The following is a 21095-nucleotide window of genomic DNA, read 5'->3' as shown; positions in this document are numbered from 1 at the left end:
ACAGTACTATCCATGTGCCTAAGTTCCAGATAAATCAACTCGTAAAATAAAAGCATTGCGATATTAATATGTAAATGTATTATCGGTAGTAACTTTTATAATTATGCAGTCTGTTGTGAATTTTCTACGATTGTAATGGAATGATAATGTCAGAGGAAACAGAAATACGTCTGAAAGAGACCTGTCTCACAATTGCTTTGTCTAGCACATATTTTACTGATTGTACTGGAGTTCGTACTTTGGTTACTTTAATGAAAAGCTATTGGTTAACTAAGCTCTGATTAGGCAGAAAACAAAATATTTTCAGTACGGTACCTAGCTTAAGAAGAGATAATTAGACAGATAGATAAATGTCATGCCAATTTTTCGTAGGCCTATCAAGCACTTTCTCAGAATTTCTTAAACAAAAATTAATCTCTTCTACGTGTTCATGGTTTTACAAAGTCACGTTGATCTTTTGATAAGCAAAGCTGATATAACCTCTGCAGTTGCGAGCGTCGTTAAATAAAACATAACATTATTTTGATAATTTTATTCATGCTGTACACTGTGTCAGTCTGTGGGGTATCATTTGTAAAATATTTTTTTTTTTAATCCGATGCCACCAGGTTGTCTTTTCGACATTTCTGGTCTTCTCTCCTGGCTATGGCTTAGTTGCAACCCACTTCTGAGGTTGGGGCACCTGGAAGGCTGAGTTACATTACCCCGATGATGTGATAGGATGATTATGATAATGTGGTGCCAGGAGAGGTCTTAAATCTAAACTTAATCTTAATTCCAAACCATGGACGAACACAGGAATAATCCCCTTTAAGGAAAAATTCCTGTGCTCTAACCGGGAATCGAACCCGGGACCTCTGATCACTAGACCATGAGGCTGGTCAAATTTGTAAAATATAGTAATGACTAACATTGTTAATACTTTTATATATTGTCATTTAAATCTTCTTGGATTATGTGAGACCCATTATTATAGTAGCTGTAATCCTGTTGAAAAGTGTAGACCTATTTAAAACCCTCTTCTCCATCTTAAAATTCCACTCAGTGATTTCTGCTTTATTATGCAAACAGAAATTCACAACTAGTGCGAATTATTTACATTTAATTCCATTGAGAAGATGGAGTTTGGTATATAATTGGGTAGGTCCTATTAATTCGTCCTTTTTTTTTAATATCACTCTGTCCCAATATTTTCTGTGGGAGACACAATGATGTTTGCTAATGTAGTTTACGCTACATGATATTTTAGTTTGTATTTTACTAGTAATTACAGATATAAATGCTAAGAAGCGCCACCTGTACGACCACGAAGGACTATTTGATCTAAAATTTGATATGAAATATTTGTCTACTTACATATGTGGTAAAAACAACATTAAGAATATTGTTCATTTGGTAGGATTTTGTCTGGCAATTCCTAGTTCAAATGCTGCTTTTGAATCCCCCCCCCCCCTCTAATAAACTGTTTATAGTAAAATGAAGAAAATAAAATGAAAGTTGAAACTGTGAAGGACTTGCTCATTGTCAAGACACATTATAATAAAGATATCAAGGTGCAGGATTTTACAACAAAATTTCAAAAGGAACTAAACTTTTTTATCAAATACAATATCGTACTAGTATCAGAGAAGTACGGCAACAAAAAAGCATCTGCCACTGCAGATTAAATAAACAAAAAAAAAATCTGAATGCACAATACAAAAGTAAATGTTCACTACAATTTATCAATAAATATTTTGTAAACAATTTTTATATTTTATTCATTCCCATTTCTTTGGAAAATGTCCCGCGTGTTTCCTTAAATTTTTTTTAAATGCCCTCTTTTTTTTTTTCTTCACAAAATCACTATGGACAACCTAATATATAAGTATCTGTCTCTCTGTCTCTGCCCAACATCGAAAAGCTGCATTTAATATTGTTACATATTACTTACTTACTTACTTACTTACTTACTTACTTACTTACTTACTTACTTACTTACTTACTTACTTACTTACTTACTTACTTACTTACTTACTTACTTACTGGCTTTTAAGGAACCCAGAGGTTCATTGCCGCCCTCACATAAGCCCGCCATTGGTCCCTATCGTGAGCAAGATTAATCCAGTCTCTACCATCATATCCCACCTCCCTCAGATCCATATTATATTATTATAATATATTATTATATATTATAATATATAATATATTATATTACTAAATATTGAAAATTGAGAAGGCTAATGACTTCATTGTTAAGTTCTGATTGTTAGATATTTATCTCTAAAAATCTTTATATTTACAGAGGGGAAGTGATAAGTTTTTAGCTCACCATAGAAAAAATTATGGGGCTTGAATATTTGTGTAATTTTCAACATTCAATATTGACACAGTTATGAAGGTTTTTTTTATTTACCTTTCAAATAAAATGCATACATTTTTTGAAACCACTCTTTGAATTCAATATTGGCACAGTTCTCAAGGTTTTTTTTATTTACTTTTCAAATAAAATGCATAAATTTTTTGGAATCAATCATTTACTGCTTCCATCAACCATTATCGCCCTCGAATTTTCTTCTTTTCCATTTTTGTTTGAGTTTTGGAAACAAATGGAGCCAAATCTAGTGAATATGGTGGATGGCATAACAACTCAAACCTACATTCTTTCTATGTCACCGGTGTCGTAAACGCTATGTTGAAGGCTGACTTCTTTACTCATTTACTCTCACCTCTTAAGCTTCAGTTCTTCTCACAGCCGTCTTAGAAACTTAGAATAATATTCAGCATTGATAATGACACTATATCCCATAAAATTAATCATAATAATTTCTTCTGCATTCTAAAAAAACAGAAACAATGACTTTTCCAACCGATTTCTGTGCTGGAATCATTTTGAGGTACAAGAAGTGGAATGATCCCACTATTTTTATTCATTTTTTGTTCCTGCATCGAAGTATACAATGAACCCATATTTCATCCCCAGTGACGTATCTTCCCAAAAACTTTGCTTCATATCTTTGAGAATGCTGGACAGTCTGGACTAGAAACTTGTGAACCTATCACGTATTATTCTTAATTAAACATGTATCAAATTCCAGATCCTTGTCATTAATACTTAATAGAGACCTCTCTAAACCGCAGAAATGCACAACACATGTGTAAAGACAGAAATTGTAGTCTTACAAAAATAAACTGTTCAATAAAGTATAACGATATAGTTGTATCTGAAAGTTTAGTTCTACATAATCATAATTTGTCATCCATTGTTTGAATTAGTGTTGTAGGTACAGAGAAAGTTTCTTCTTCTTTTTTAGTTGGGGAAAAAAATTTCTCACCCTCCCTCCAAATAAATTGTGCCCAATTCACAAATGTGTTCAGTATTATTTTTGCTAACTGTAGACTAGAATATGTATCATTACTTTCTTTAACTTTTTATATGCGTCTTTAGTTATAACACATTCCCCTTCTTCCTCATCTCACTCATCTTAAGAAGTTGGGGCATGACCTTCACTCGTTTTTCGTTTTCTCTTAAAGTGAAATGTTTCCAAGTATAGTCTATAGTGTGAAGATATGATTCTGAAATCAGGACTCATGTAAGGCGGAATTCATTATCCATGATGTTAAGATAACGGACGAAGATAATGACTAATAAAATTGAATCTTGACACGAGTGAAGAAATAACCAGAAGATTGTGCCTGGAGCCCTACGATATTTGGGACATTTATTTTACGCTGAGCTTCATTTCCCTTCTGAAGGAAGCTTTTAAGAGTTCTTTCTTCCTCTTCTTCTTCTTCTTCTTCTTCTTCTTCTTCTTCTTCTTCTTCTTCGCCTGTCCATGTTGCAGGATGTCTTCGTTCATGCCTTGCATGATGTTCGGTCTTTCGCCAGTCTTCTCATTTCCATCATCGTTTTTCCTCTCCTCAATACATTCAAGATAGATTTTCCTGGGTCTTACCTTTGACGTCTACCCACTGACCTGTCTATTCTTCTGCGGAACCTATCTTCATGCATTTTCATTGTATGGCCAAACCATCTTAGGTAACTGCTTTTTATTATCCTTATCATCCTCAGCCAGGTTTGAAATTGCGAATCTGGAATCTCATGACATGCATATTATTTTAATGTACCGAAGTACATATGATATTTCCATGTACTTCGGTACATTAAAATAATATATATGATATGCGTAAATCACTTCGTGATATAAGACGGCGCTTATTCCGTCGGATCCCAGCCAACTAGTCACTCATAACGAGTGCACCTCAGCACATGTGTGGACTTTGGTCCTACGTTTATAGACATCTATGACGTAGTGCAGAGGGCGGCCACTAGAGGGAACCCAAGAGTTGGAGCTTAATCTGAGACGATTCTGTCCGACACCGGGGTGGTATCCGGTGTGACTTAGTGGATAAAGCATCAGCATGTAGAGCTGAAAACCCAGGTTCAAATCCCGGTGCTGGAGAGAATCTTTCTCCGTTCCATTACTCTTTCATCGTATAATCCGTGACACTACAGCCCGGGAAGGGCCTAGACCGACCAGCCGGCTGCTGGCCTCACGCCCACATGCCGAAGCAGAGGTGAACGATCATACAACCAGAATGGAGGTATCATGTGGTTAGCACGATGATCCCCCCAGCCATTATAGCTGGCTTCCGCAACCGGATTTCGCTACCTATCGTAGCTCCCCAAGTGCATCACGATGCTGGGTGGGCACCAGTCCCATACACTGGCCGAAATTTCATGAGAAAATTTCTTCCCCCATGAGGACTCGAACCAGCATGCATTCCGTAACACGAGTCCTAGGCAGGATGCCTTAGACCACGACGCCACAGCGGGACTCATGACATGCGTAGTAACCCTAAACCACAGGAGATTAAATATGACTGAGCGATTTTTATATTTGTATTAAGTTTGTAGTTTATGTTAATAACTTTTAACAGGGTTATGTAATTTTCTGATTGCTCACCTGATGTCTAGGGGCATATCTAGAAATATCATAACCCCTCTGCTAATTTATTAGTTACCAGTATGTAAATTTTAAACTGTGACCTGTCAATTATTATTGTTGCAGATGATTCATGAGGGCAACAATGTCGTGCTTCTCATTGCCACTACGTATGAGGAAGATTCTGGCACCTTCATCTGCCGTGCTACCAACTCAGCTGGGCAGGTGGAGACCTCTGCACAGCTTATCGTCAAAAGTAAGAATTAATGAGAGCTTTGTTGACTTAACACTATTGTTGCAAATTGTTGGTTGTTGTGTTTGTTAATTTTTCATAGCATAGCTTCACATTTATCAGTTCTGTGGACAAGCACATGAAACTATACCTGATATAAAAATAATAAGTACGTTTAATCTTCTGACATTCCCAATATTCAATTTGGGAAAATAAACTTGACCGTGTATGTTAATCACCATTATTTTGTAAACGTCATAACTCAGAAGGAAATTATACTTGTTCACGGCTGATTTCTTCTCACAGGATCTAGTTTCATGAGCTAGTGAAATGCATTCAGAGGAGACTCAATAATACGTTAACTAACATCAAGAGAGATATTTTGATAGTGAAGTGTTCATATTTACTCAAGTGGATGTGAGATTACGTTGCAGTTTTATGTAAACAAACAATAAGTTTTCAGATCTTGGTTAACGTTCTTAAAATTGTTGAGACTCCATCAAGGGACCAAAAGTTCCTTTCGCCTCAAGAAAACATCGAAAGTTTGGTGGAAAAGACCAAAACAATTTAGATCTTAAATTAGACTCGGAAATGAAATAAAAATGTTTATGACGACTGTTAAATGTGCAGGGAAAGTCGTAACGCTGGGTAACAAAGGACTTTTGGCCCAAGTTCACATTTGATTGAAGTGGAATGCAGCTAATGGAGCCCTTGTTAGACCTGGCTCACTGAGAACTGGTACCTTCTTTGCCAAAATCTAAACATGATATGTGAACCGTTGCTAAGTTGATTACTGCAATGAGACAGGAATTCTTGAACGTGGAAAGGGCAGAACGCCAGTTTTCTATCTCGTAAATCGTTCCAAGCTTCATTGCGCTTCAGTTGATTTCAATCTTGGGTTGAATTTGTTGCCAGCTAATAGACATTTCCATGTTGGAACCATATATCAGTTGCGTTTTGACAGCATTATTTGTTGATTCCATATGATTATCAGAATAAGCACTGTTTCTTCATCATAGCTCAGTTATTTCTCTGTCCGTTAGTATTGTGTTAATAAGTATGGAATTCTAGTCATCGGCACATAATAGAGGATAACTGTCCTCAGAAAATGTTCATATTTATATTTTTGCTTATTATTAACAGGTAGTACAGTATTGGCATAAGGATATTTATTCAAATAATGATTGGTGTCAGAAGTAGTTAATTGTGAATAAAGAATAAGTATTCTTATAGACCTCTGTCATAACATTAAGAAGTAGTGTAATCTTAGGACCAGCTGTATTTAATCATTGCTTTGTTAGGGGAAGATATAATTACTGAGGTTATTAAGTAAGTTTTGGTTATTTACAAAGAAAGATATTTATCCATGACTGGAGCTGGTGGTAACCATAAGTGTCTATTGTGTTGGTGATTGTTTTTCTGTTTCTGTAACTATACTATACAATAGAAAGAGAAATTGGAAGACTCCCCAGCTGCAAACTGTGTTTATCTAACATTATTTGTTATTGCTATGTTTATGTATAAACTACTGGAAAGTCTGCAATAAAATATAGCAATTATATCAGATCTTGCCACAATTTGAAACCAAACGAAACAACCCTTGGTACATTGATTTGACTATAGAAAAACCTTTAGTAAGGTGTCTCAGAATAACTGATGAGATCAAAAACTTATCTTTCCCTTCCTTTCCTAAAAATCATTGGAAATATGTCAGGGATATATATTTCCTTTCCAGTCTCAGAATATAAAAAAATAACCTTCCTTTTCTCCATTCGAATTACTCCCAACAAAAGTAAATATAAGGAATAGCTATGGTTGTCATGGTTGTGAACCTGTGCGCCCATCCATTTTCCTTTCACTATGCTGTATTCCGTGGTGGATGCTAGCCTTGAGTCCGTGTGCACACTATCTGATGTCACAGACTAGGAGGCTGTGGAGTAAGCTATTTTTATCTGCCTCTTGCCATGCTCAGTATTACGTTACCTGCAGCTAAATTTGGAGCTCAGCTCTGCACGAGAGCTGCTGTACCTCCAGCCATGCACAGCGTCTTGCAGACAGAACAGGGTTAAAGTAATATCATTCAGTACAACGTCTTTATTTCCTGTACACAAAGATGTTTGATAGCAAGCTTGTTGCTGGCATATCAGTAATTATGTGTCATACAAATCATAATTTGGCCTTACTACTTGAGATATTTGTAAGTTTTATTCAGTACCTCCAAATACTTGCTGGAAATCAGCCATAACTTCTTCCTTTTACATTGCTCCTTAGTTGTCAGTAATACATTTCCATTTAAAAATACCTCTACCGTAATCCTGCATGATAAAGGACAATAAAATACCGAAGAAGAAAATATTATTCTACCTATGTAGACAGCATGACAAACTACAGGAACAGATTGAAATTTGGATTGACATACATTATACACTACCGGTATCTTAAAAGAATAGTCGTATATTGTACACATCAGTAGCTTAAATCATGCTGATTATAACGTTGATATGAATATGAAATTTTCAAGTTAATATATATTCGTAGGCACTTTTGATTGCAGGAAATAAATACATTGAAAGTAGTTTTCGTCATAATAAAATTACCTCGGTCTGTTTAGTTTTTGTTAATACTTTATGAATAGTTAATATCATAATATTATACGGTTGTTATAGTTTTAAATTTGGCTCTCGGTTATGTAAATTTATTATTGATATAAAGCAAACTGTTTCAAGATTAATTAAGTACCATCATCATCATTAATTAAATACCATCATCATCATCATCATGGCAAGCATTCGACCTAGTGATTCGTTGTGGTGTTGAAAAACAGATGATTATTTAAATGTATTTTTTTATTTAAATTAATGTATTTAAAAAAAAAGGTACAGACCGATACCAAATTTATGAATATCAGTACTTCATGGCTCCTCCTTTTACGTTGTTTCTAAAATAATATAATACCGATATTTACTTACTTATGGCTTTTAGGGAACCCAGAGGTTCATTGCCACCCTCACATAAGCCTGCCATTGGTCCTTATCCTGAGCAAGATTAATCCATTTGTTATTAATGGAGAAAAATTTGTCCCGGCACCAAGGATCGAACTCGGAACCCCCAGTTCTACACATTAGGTGCTCTAACCAATGAGCTACGTCGAAGTTCAACCCACTGAACCGGATTGAATCTTTCTCCTTTGGTTCTTTTCCCTTAGTGGCCTTACTCCATATATTGACATATATTTTAAGTCAACAATCATCATATAAGGAGTGACTTGGCGCCAGAGCGAATTTCTCTCCATTAATAAATGGTAACCATCACAGATAATTCTGTAGGACCAAAAAATTAATCTTCATAAAGATTATTCCAGTCTCTACCATCATATCCCACCTTCCTCAAATTCATTTTAATACTATACTCCCATCTATGTCTCGACCTCCCAACTAACACTCTATATGCATTTCTGGATTCGCCCATACGTGCTACATCCCCTGCCATTTCAAATAATACCGATATTTAATTTAAAAAACTAGTTTGTTTAAATGTGGCCCACAGACGGTGTACCGGTAGTTCATTGCCAACATTGTCATCTGCTAGGTCTCGTACCAGTAACAGGTTTCCTTTCCTTAAAATTATATCATGTTTCTATACAAGAAACTTTACTATGTCATACTATCATTATTGTTTACACAGGGCAGTACTTCTGTTTTCACCTTGGAGAAATTCCTTCGAAACTTTTTATAAAATTAACCAGACTATGATTTAATGAAATAATCTGTAAAGATTGTAGTGACCTATAAAAAGCACCACATCTTGTCGCAGAATATTCTTTTTTAAAATTTCATTATGTATTTTTTTAACATTAATTTACATTTTCTTTTTTGTTCATTTGAATTGATTAGGGTGCCGATATTTTAAATCCAAGATTTGTACGGCTATCATTTCGATGATATTCTCTCTATATTTTTTTATTAATATTTTTGAAAGAAAACTTAAGAAATGTCATTTTAAACTAATTCTTTTGTTAAAATATTATCAATAGGCTGTACTTAAATTCTATTTCTTAAAATAAATAATATTTATACTCATACCGTAATACTAAGATCAGGAAACTTGTAATTATTATGTTAATACATTTAGGAACAGTTCTTTTGAAATCTGGATATTGCATAAATATTTAGTAATTTAAATTTAAATATTGATATAAAATTCATTATATTCAGTTTTATAGCCTGTCATTTAGAACAGGTATATGTGTAATGAGACAATTATATTTTCCCTTTGCTCTAATCTGAAACACAAGTTTGACGGATTAAAACTTAACTCATGGCACATCTCTCTGATATAGAAGTAGATGCACGATATGAAATTTGATCGTAAGTTTTTGAAACCATAATGTGGCTATATAGACAGTATAAGAAACGTAAATACAAACGTAACCGAGAAATATGACGGAAGTACAGACAGATTGTTGAAAGCTATTCTGCAGGTATCTATTTCAGTCAAAATTTTGGAATATATTTCTTTCTGTATGCTCAACATAATAATTGAAAAGTAAAATAAATAAAAGTACTTGAAAAATAGAGTATGTGGTTTTGCACGTCATTTCACTTCAAAATGGATAACATTTATTTATTTTAAGCTGAATTCTCTACTACTACCATGTGTTGTCAGTCAAACTATTATTACCATTAACTATAAAATTTATTTGAAGTTCTTTTTACATAAATTTCAGGGACATTATTGCTTTCGTAATGACATTAGCAAACTTAATGCCAATATAACAGCGGAGTATTGACCAGAGTGAGAGCTAAAGGCTCACATTATTATGCAGCTCATCATACTTTTCCGTCATGTGCGCTATGACGTGAATAGACTGACTAGGGTGTGGGACGAACATAAACAGATCCATTGCCAGTGACTGTAATCCTTGAAGCCTCAGGAGACAGGTGCTACTTGACAATAGACAGACAGCGCACTTTCTGTATATGCTGAACATATCACCTTACCTGTTAGTGTTACGTCCTGCACCAGACAAATCCCAGCTTATTCTTATGATGGCCTGCTTTACCTTTGGATAAAATAGAAATGGGAAGTTATCTTTGCGTTTCCAAGGAAGGCATGAAAAGGATAAAAAATAGTAACTGCAAATTATATTTTAAGTTTAGAATTATTATAACTTAGTAATTCAGAAAATTAGAAACCATATTGTCACGAACACTAAAGAGAGTAATAAAGATTGGGGAATAAATACTGCGAGAAACGTCAAGATTATGTTATACAAAGTCGTTTTTTTCTAATTCATGATATATTATAATTACTCACGATCATACATTTTTTCCTTCCAGTCACTGGTCACACAAAATGATGATAATTATAGTATTTATTTTAAATCAGTTTACAATATACAGTTCAAAATCTCTGAAGATGCAGTCAAACCTGAGATCAATGTGTAAGAAGTTGGATAGAATAGCATTGCTTTAATCACTTGATGATTAAAATATTAAATTAAAGCAAATACCATAACGTATTTTCATTCACTGTTGATCTCCTTAAGAAACCTGGAAAAAGTCTGTATTTTTTAAAACTAAAAACATTTATATAATTTAAAAAATCATTCGAGCTTCCGGTACTTAAAAATATGAAAATTATTTTTGATACTGGTACCAAGATATATTATAACTTTATTGCATTACAAATGTAAGAATTCAGATAATATTTTACCTTCAGTTACGAACATGTTATAAAAATGATTCAGATTCCGTTCTTGATACAGCAACACTGTTAATATACCGGTACCTAGAATCGACAATTAGACCTTAAAGCAAAGAAATACCGGTACCGTAAAGTGGGGTGACTTTGAATGCCGAGGTGACTTTGAACAGTAATTTAGCACCTTTCTAAATTAAATGCTGTACCCAATTGCGAAAAAACTGAACTAATTTATTGACAACTTAAACAGTTTTTTCGCAATTGGACACAGCATTTAATTTAGAAAGGCGCTAAATTACTGTTCAAAGTCACTCCACTTTACGGTAGTATATCTGATACCTTACAGTATCTCTGCTAACGTTCATGGGACAGAATTTGGAAAATATTCCTCACCCCAAGCATTAATAAAATATAAAATTCTACACATTGCTTTGAGTTAGCATTTTTGTTAGGACTTTGCCCAGCATTGACATCAATGTTATTACCGGTAATAAGAAAGTGAAATATGTTGGAAGTATATTGTTTTGTCAGAATACAGAATTCTCTATTCTGGTACCGATTACGATTAAATTAAATTAATCCTGAAGTTATGTTAACATTCATTGAGCACATGAAAATTAAGTAAATTTAGATACTTAGTCTCATCTGTCAAAAGCTAATTTACAGGATACATACATACATCCTGAAAATCTGTAAATGTACGTTTTATATCCAAGATGCTATTTTCAAACATAATTACAGTGTAACTTTAAATTGTTTTGGTAGTTTTGAATAAACATCTAATATGATTAATTATACAGAATGTGATTTTATCAGTAAGAATTTAAAATACAATGAGGATTTACAATGATATTTCTAATTCTGAAATTTGTGGACATTTCTTCCAAATGCAAGTGATTAAATTGAACATTTAAGAGCTTGAACTTGAAGTCATGATTATTCTCTGACTTTTCGTATATTTGTATACCTATATTCATGCATTTATATTGTTCGGTAACATAGGTTGTTTTTTTTTTCTTACTCTTTCTCGAACATCCCCCCACCCCCACATTTCATTGTATTGTTTTTTTTACTTGGTTATTTAACGACGCTGTATCAACTACTAAGTTATATAGAGTCAATGAGATTGGTGATAGCGAGATGGTAGTTGGCGAGATGAGACCGAGGATTTGCCATAGATTACCTGACATTCGCCTTATAGTTGGGGAAAATCTCGGAAAAAACCCAACCAGGTAATCAGTCCAAGTGGGGATTGAACCCGCACCTTAGCGCAACTCTGGATCGACATGCAAGCACCTTAATCGACTGAGCCACACCGGTGGCTCATTGTATTGTATTGTTGATATAAAACAATTTATTTCTGTGTTGCCTCGAAATTATACTCACAACCGACAGGGTAGAAGAGAAAAATCTCTTGATAACTACTGCGTCTTTTGTTATATTAGCCGTAGGCTACTATTAAGTAAAGAAAAATAAATACTGAATGCTTGCACTTTAAGAATTTGGTCATGTCGTTCCTGAGACCAATGCTTGAAATATGATTTTGATAGTCTCAGATTTTTAGTGATTTCTAATGGCAGAGGGAGATGGGATATGATGATAGAGAATGCATTAATCTTTCAGAGGATAGGGACCGATGGTGGGCTTATGTGAGGGCGGCAATGAACCTGCGGGTTCCTTAAAAGCCATTTGTAAGTAATTAAAATATATATTCTCCCAGTTTTACATCAAATTCTTGCTTACTGCTCCAAAATACAGATAACTCGATAAAATTTTATGCAGTAAACATTTTCTATATATGTATCGTATATAAAAATACGAGGTAATTGAAAATACTACGGTACCTTCTAATAAACTAATCTCACATTTTCTCTTATCAATAAAGTATTGTTGAATATATTAGAGGAAGGTAAAATTCATGTACCAGTAGCTGTATGTAGTATAAGACACAAATAAATATAAAACATAATTTATATATAAAATATCAGGCAAATCAAATATTCAGAATTTAATATTAATATGAATAAACATAGACATACAGACAGTTCTATAAAAATAACGATAAAATATAAATATCATATATAAATATTTCTACACATATTTTGGTACCATTGCTTCATACGATTCTTTCACACATTCATTTTGTTTCTGTTGTTTGATGTGACATTTTTGCACAACAGTTAGTGTCCCTGCAAGTTATGTTTAATCTAAATTCCTTTGACTTGAAAGGTTACAAATTATACAAGTTATTGCTTTCATCCCACGTCTAGATATATGACATCATAATTTGTAATCGTGTTTTTTCAGAGATGTGACCTTGTATGTTACGTAATAGATTCTAAGATTAGCTAAAAGAGCTCAGTATTCAAAACATACGTGTGATTTGCCAGATTTGAGATCGCTCTATTTCGAGATATGGGTCATTTTGATACAGGAATGCGCGAGGATAATAGTATTTAATTAAGCCCTGTGCAACAATGTTATATAACGCATTCCTAACTGCACCATTAACGAGCACAGACACATGCGAGCTCTTACGGAGATACACAGTCATACGTGTGAGTCATATCTCGGTTTATTTAGAATGTGTTTACTCTAAAGGGCGTCGCTTTTTGTGGGTATTCTGGCAGGCCATAAAGTTCTGAGTCAGAACTTAGCGTTGCTTGCGTAGCCTTGCTCCTCCTCTTCCTTCCCCTCCTATTCATTTTGTCTGCATGATGAGGACTTTCTTTGTGAGTCATTACGTTATAAGCAGGTCCGTTCATTGCCTGTGTGTCACTAAGGTATTTTGGAATGTGCCTGACATGGGGACATCAAAGCCAACTGGCTTCTTGACAGGATTGGCAGCGTGCCTTGTTCATCATAATTCATCACGCATGTTAGCCTCCAAAACAAGTTAAAAATTAACTACATCTGCCTCGTTTCTGCTACAGTGTTCTGATGTTATACAGGATGGTGTGTAACCATGACATGGAAACTTTCACTCTTCAGCAGTTACCGGTACGACTAAGAACACAAATATTAATAGGTACATTCGGTGCAGCAGTTCAATAACTCAAACATTAAGATTAAGCGATGCAGTAAAAAGTTTTCTTAATACAATAATAACCTGGCAGATAAGACCTATGTACCAATTCTAATATGGTTATAATTTATTATAAATCTCTCATGTTTTTTTTAGTTCGTTATTTAACGACGCTGTATCAACTACTACCGTAGGTTATTTAGCGTCGATGAGATTTGTGATAGCAAGATGGTATTTGGCGAGATGAGGTCTAGAATTCGCCATAGATTACCTGACATTCGCCTTACGATTGGGGAAAACCTCGGAAAAACCCAACCAGGTAATCGGCCCAAGCAGGGATCGAAACCGCGTCCGAGTGCAACTTCAGTCCGGCAGACAAGCGCCTTAACCGACTGAGCCACGCCGGTGGCCTCTCTCATGTTCTCTTCACACAAAAAAAAGAACGTTTTTCTTTTTCAACACAGTTTAAAAAGCTTATGATTGTCATTATTCAAACACAACAAGAAAATACATGACAGTTATATTTTAGTTTTCCAGTACCATTGCGTGAAGTAGGTTACTCTTTAAAACTGAGATGGGCGACGTTCATTACATTGTATTGATTGCAAAGAAGACAGTCTGGACCTGTAAAAATTTCAATCTGAAATAACACAGCCTTCTCAATATGAAACAAATGGTCAGCTGGTAATTTAGACTATAAAATACAATGTACATAATATAGCAACGCTTCCTATATGCTTAAATATCATTTATGAGAAATTTGCCAGATTACAGTTGTGGTCACTCTTGGTAAGATCATGTTCTCGTGCCACATTTTCTTTAATAAATAATTTATTTTCCAATTTATAAGTTAAATTAATACTAATATTTGAACTGCTGTACTAAATACTGCACCAAATTTATTAAAATAATGAGAATTTGTGCACTGAAGAATAAAATAAATTAATTTTGGCAAGTTGGTCTTTTCTGCCCCATGCATATGACATTATGTGAAGAACAGAATGTAACTCAAGAAACTTGCATTCTCACACTGTCTGTTATTTGTTTTATTGCGTCTTTATTTTACAAAATACATGAAAATACAACTTATTAGATTATGTCTTACGAATCACACACTGATGCTGATGGTGGGTTGACATGTGGCCCGGCAACGCTCTCCAATCTGGCTAAGCTCTGGCTGGGCGAAGTCCAATTCAGCTTGTGCATCCCTGCACATGGGAAGTGATATAATTTAATAGGGACACTTACAGACGCACATTTTATTTATGGTCTTAAAAAATATGTATGTGCCAGTAGCCTACTTGTTCCTCATTGGTTGGCCATAAAAGAGGAGATATGGAACTTGTTTTTTTTTTCCTACCTGCCCACTCCCTGTTAGTCATCTGGGTCAATGGGTCTTCAGGAATAAGACCACAGGATGTGAGCACAAGTCTCACAAACACAATTACGTACTACAACACAAGCAAGATGATATACATTGGACATATTATAGTTAATATTTTTATAGATTGTTCATACATTATAATTACTTCAAAACTTTAAATGTTTTATGTCTCTTGTGAATGTATGATGTTATCCCTATCAGTTATAAGAAAATTTTTCTATATATTTTTATTCTATTTTGGTATAATCTGAAAATAAACCAATCATTGTAATTGTGTGCAAATTATATTACGAAGTGTACTAATTTTATCGTATAAAATCGTTATTCTTCTTATTTTTTTTTTCTGGAACATATCAGATTAAATCAAATAACGCTATACTTATAATCATACTTCGTATACCCATCTTAGTGAAGTTTAAAGACAACATAGAGTGAATATTTTTGCTACTATGTGATAATCCATCTTAAAATTTTTTTGCTGTGGATTGTAATCCCGATGTTTTTTTAGACACAGTTTACAGCTGGTGGAATAATACGTTTTTCAACATTTTTTTTAATTCATATTTTTAATAGGTTATTTAGTATTTTTTTAAATGAAATCTACTTTTAAGTGAAACTAACTGTATTTTCCTTTTACAGCCAATAATTTAGCATTATGTGAAGAAATGTATAATATATTTTTATTGGAATTACGAGGTATTTCGTATTTCAGGAATTTTTATGCATTTTATTACACGTTTAATTTTATACCATAATCTCACGATGATTGTTACTTACATCAAAATTATAAATTAAAATTCTACGCATTATTACGTGATAGAAGGCCTTTTAATTTATTAAGATGCAGAAAGGAATACGGCAAACAAAATCTTTAGTACCAGTATCATATCTAATTTCATTAGATACCTTTACATATTTCAAGGTAACTTTAAAATTTATATTTCAAACGCTATTTTAAAAGTTTTTACATTCTCAAAATTCAACAATTAATTTTTTTTTCATTTAAATTTCTTTAATAACTTCTATCTCTCTGGTGTTTCAACAAAAATTATTTCTCTGTAAGTTACTACAAATTTATGAGTAAGTTAGGTAAAAACGTTAAGATTTTATGCCTTTTATATATCATTGTAACGTAATGTATGTGTTATACTTTAGTATCCTACAATATCTGAATGAAATAATTTAGAAATATTTCAGTACTCACTGTACTGTAATGTAATATGAATTCGAACAAAAATTAATAATTCATGCATCTGTAAAAATTCTTGCGTTAGTTAGTGGTCGCCCATTATATAAGCTAACAATTATTTTTTGTATTGATGTTGTATCTGTATGTGTTATTACTGATTCTGGTATCTATTGTCACTGTCACACCCATGTTACTTCACTGATATCCATGTGTTGCCTATCCTTGTCTTCAATTACTTGAATGCACCACAACCACAGCACTACAGCATCTAGGTATCCTTAAAGGGCACCAACACTCCACACCGAACTCCACTAACCACACTGCCACACTACACACGCAGAAATGACTCCTACAGTCATTTGAGGCCCAGCTTCTTTACTTCCAGGCCTCTTCTCTCCTACCTAATCTTCCAAGTGAGAGGAGGAGGAGGTGTGGCATGATGTCATATTTCCCCTTCCCTTCTAACTTCCCCTCTCTGTCTTCCTTCCTCCATTCCTCGACTCTCTTTCCCCCACGCAGACTGTCTCATCACAGGAACATTGCTTTGGTCTCGGTCTGTGCTTGAAACTCTGCCAATTTAATGATCCATCAACTGAAATCATCGTGGAAGAATTAGCATAACAGATTAATTTTATAACCTGGACTAAAGCGAAAAATATTTATTACGCATAGGGACATGATATTCATTAATCTTATACAGGGTGATTAAGAAAAACGGTTCTAGGTTTTGCGAGCAAATTATCTATTATCTCGAAGACACATTGGATATTCAGCCCATGTACGCTGTAACTTACGACTTAATGCGCCCACCTTCATAATTTATAATTTTCTCCTGCTTTGCCCATCTGAAGTCTTGTGGTTCTACGAGACGTTGCCGTTTAGAGATATCTACGGGCTCAATCAGTTGTTGACTAGCAAAGATATATATTCCCAAAAGACTGGAATTGGTGAGGTGAGAAACAAGTGCTTGTTAATTTTATTTTTAACCTTCTCAGTTAAGGCTTTACATGTTCCAAATTTACAAAACAGAATCACTGGTTTTAATTCCCTTCCAAAGAAAGCCATGACAAGGATTTTGTCATTTCTAAAAATACATTGCTCTCAGAGGTGTTTCATATCATATATCATATCATATCACATCATAATCATGATCATATCATATCATTTAATTCAGTTAAATCACAATTGAATTTCTGAAAGGGCCTTAGTCCATTTTTTGCTAAATTCAGTTAAGAACTCTATTGCATTCGTCTCACTTGAATACATATTTCTGTTGAGAAAGGGCATTATTCCATGCATTTATTAAGATGTAAGCAAGCTACACAATATCCATAGCACTTTTAAAAGAGCACTATTCCTGGAAAAGGCCATTTTTTATGGAGACTGATAGCTCTTGTAATTTCGGAATAAGGCCCATTTCAGAAATGACTGATTCAATTGTACAACAGTACACGGATATTGGCCAAGTTTAAGCCACTTATGGACTGAAAGTATTTTTAAAATCAATAAAAATATTCCTAGTGAACATAGACCTAAAAACAAATGCCTATCGAGGTACAAGGTCTCTAATGATCTTATTACATAACCATCTGGTTTCCATTCATTCCTTTATCAGCCCATTGCTATAAAGCAAAACAAATTTTTTAAGACATTATTGATTACTAGCGAATTTTCTAACAAGTATTCTTATTTTGTTCATATAATGTTTTCAGTACTACATTAATTTGTGCACAATATTAAATTATATAAAACTCTTTTAATACTCCAAAAATTGGAGGAAAAAGGGAGAAAAAATAGAAGAACGAAGTTCGGAGATCATGCAGGCTAATTAATTGGAGGTCAACAATCCTTCTAATGATCATCAAAATACTGGATTAAATTTTGTCTGACGGGAAGGAAGGGCATAGTTCTCCCAACCTAGAGAGCAATAGTTGTGCGACCTACAGAGTATTCGAGCTAAGATGTCCACTGACTATCAGTGGCCGCACATCCTCTGCATGCTATACAAGTCGTCTGTCTCCCGAAAAACAGTAACCGTAATTTGCGGCAAAATAAAACTCATAATACTGAAATAAATGGCTTACTTTATTGCAGTAATTGCTGGAAATGGTGAACTTCTGCATTGAATGTTAAATGTTATGTTTTATTTAACGACGCTCGCAACTGCAGAGGTTATATCAGCGTCGCCAGATGTGCCGGAATTTTGTCCCGCAGGAGTTCTTTTACATGCCAGTAAATCTACTGATATGAGCCTGTCGCATTTAAGCACACTTAAATGCCATCGACCTGGCCTGGGATTGAACCCGAAACCTTGGGCATAGAAGGCCAGCACTATACCAACTCGCCAACCAGGTCGACTTTCTGCATTGAAGCATGCTTGATATTACTTCAGCACTTTCCCGGATACTTTCTGTAGTTCATTTTCACTTATGTGATGCACTACTCAAGTTTTGAACGGTTTTAACTTCAACAATTTAGTGGCGTGTTGAACTGAGGCTTTTGACACCCTTACTAACTTCCTGGGCTATTCTGCGCAAATATTTCTGAGGACTTCGTTCTAATCGAAAACCTATTTCATGTAATGTTTCCTCAGTTAAGAGCCGTTTATTCACTTGACGCTTTTAATTTTGAACTCAGCCTGTCTCGTTAAATATATTTTCGAGTCTGTATATTGTTTTCTTATTTGGTACAGAACCATTGGAGGAACGACGTCTGAATTTACGGCAACACGTTCTCCACGTATATTTCCCGAAAGTCTTGCATATAAAAATGCGTTTAAGTAATTGGTTAACTAGCGGACTTACTCGTGTTAATTATGCAAGTCTGTGCGGCTTACAGCTGTTTTGGTGCTTCATCACACCATCCTCAGAGCCTACTAGATCTCGGCGTCATCTCGAACTTCTCTGCCTGTTGTGTGGGTGCGTTTGATTGTTGAAAAGTGGAGTCAAATAGTGTGTGTGTACTGTGAGATGACGTCGAGATCTAGTAGGCTCTGAGGATGGTGTGATGAAGCACCGAAACAGCTGTAAGCCGCACAGACTTACATAATTAACACGAGTAAGTCCGCTAGTTAGTCAATTACTTATATCCAAGTGTTAAAAGTAGTTTACGCAAGATTCAAAATGGAAAAATGCGTTGTTCTATACTGTGCATCACAATACAAACGCGCACAACAGAGACGCACTAAATATTGACTTGAGAGCCGTGGGAATCTGCCGTAACTAGCGAGAAGCATAACACTGGGATTTGCATCATTCCCGCCGGCAACTAGTTTTCATGGTAATGGAGGAACACACTGTATATGCACTGAATTTTTTTTATTGTTAATTTTTTCTTCCCTTAAAGTGTGTAATTGTATCTTACTCTTTTATTACAATAAATAATTATTTTAATTACCGGTACTTCATAGTACATATAATGAGAAATGTTTGTTTTAATTACCTACTCATTATCTTGATTAATACTATCTGTCCTCAAAAATATCTAACCATTTTCTGCCACTTTGTATGGCAGAGATTAATAATTTTGCTTCCATTTTTATAACAGGCTTACAGATGAAATCAATTTGCTTTAATTAAAACTAATTACCGGTACAGCAATGTTCAACTGTACGTTCAATGGCCTCATTAAAATCGTTCATTCCTTGTAGTTTGAAGTGTAATGAACACCGTATAAAGGAGCAAGAACCTCTCATGACCTACATAGAGTGGACCAGTCTCCCATGACTGTGTGCATGTAGCAACTAATGTTGCTGACCTTGTTATTTGTGGGAATCTCACCACAGAAAAGTGCGCGTTAAGATTCAACTCTTATCATATAATCCTTTCCACATACTACGCACATTTTATGCAAAAGTTACTTCTCATATAAATTGAAAATAGTTATTTTGACGATCATCCAGTCCAAGAAATAAATGTATTTAATCATGTCATTTTTCACTGGCCGCATGTGGATGTTATTAATATTCACACTTCTAGTAAGTACACGCCATATATTGTAGCCTTTACTGAATAAAATTTCCTGCATTGGCAAAGGTTACCAAGTATTCCTTTATACACTCATTGTGTGTGAAAAGTGATATTTAATTAGTTAAGGAATTAAATTTTCTCAAGTGATCTGCTTAAAAAAATTATGCTCATTTCATGAATGTATGAGAGACGATAGTAATGTTTATCTTTCTAGATATTCACTGCATTTTGCTTATTATTATATATTTCGTACTAAGTATATGATTATGTCTCGTGACCAGAATATTGTACGAAATGGAACTATAAAAATTGGAGGTTTATCTCTCGAAGAGGTGGAAAAATTCAGATATCTTGGAGCAACAGTAACAAATATAAATGACACTCGGGAGGAAATTAAACGCAGAATAAATATGGGAAATGCGTGTTATTATTCGATTGAGAAGCTTTTGTCATCTAGTCTTCTGTCAAAAAATCTGAAAGTTAGAATTTATAAAACAGTTATATTACCAGTTGTTCTGTATGGCTGTGAAACTTGGACTCTCACTTTGAGAGAGGAACAGAGATTAAGGATGTTTGAGAATAAGGTTCGTAGGAAAATATTTGGGGCTAAGAGGGATGAAGTTACAGGAGAATGGAGAAAGTTACACAACACAGAGCTGCACGCATTGT

The 21095-nt window shown here is 34.4% G+C and overlaps 1 protein-coding gene across 17 annotated transcripts in view; it reads left to right on the top strand.

Moving 5' to 3' along the window:
* The window catches only part of sls (sallimus), a 959631-nt gene that overhangs the window by 775928 nt on the left and 162608 nt on the right, over positions 1-21095 (top strand). For 16 of the 17 annotated variants that reach the window (XM_069830434.1, XM_069830438.1, XM_069830435.1 and 13 more), the window contains one exon: positions 5052-5181. The exons of the other annotated variant lie outside the window; for it this stretch is intronic. In XM_069830434.1, the coding sequence (XP_069686535.1) occupies positions 5052-5181 (130 nt within the window). The remainder of the gene's footprint in view (positions 1-5051; positions 5182-21095) is intronic. 17 annotated transcript variants of the gene reach the window in all.

This window comes from Periplaneta americana, chromosome 7 (genome assembly GCF_040183065.1).
Source record: "Periplaneta americana isolate PAMFEO1 chromosome 7, P.americana_PAMFEO1_priV1, whole genome shotgun sequence".
Taxonomy (NCBI): domain Eukaryota; kingdom Metazoa; phylum Arthropoda; class Insecta; order Blattodea; family Blattidae; genus Periplaneta; species Periplaneta americana.
Note: the sequence above shows the minus strand (reverse complement) of the source record. Positions and strands in the feature narration are given on the sequence as shown.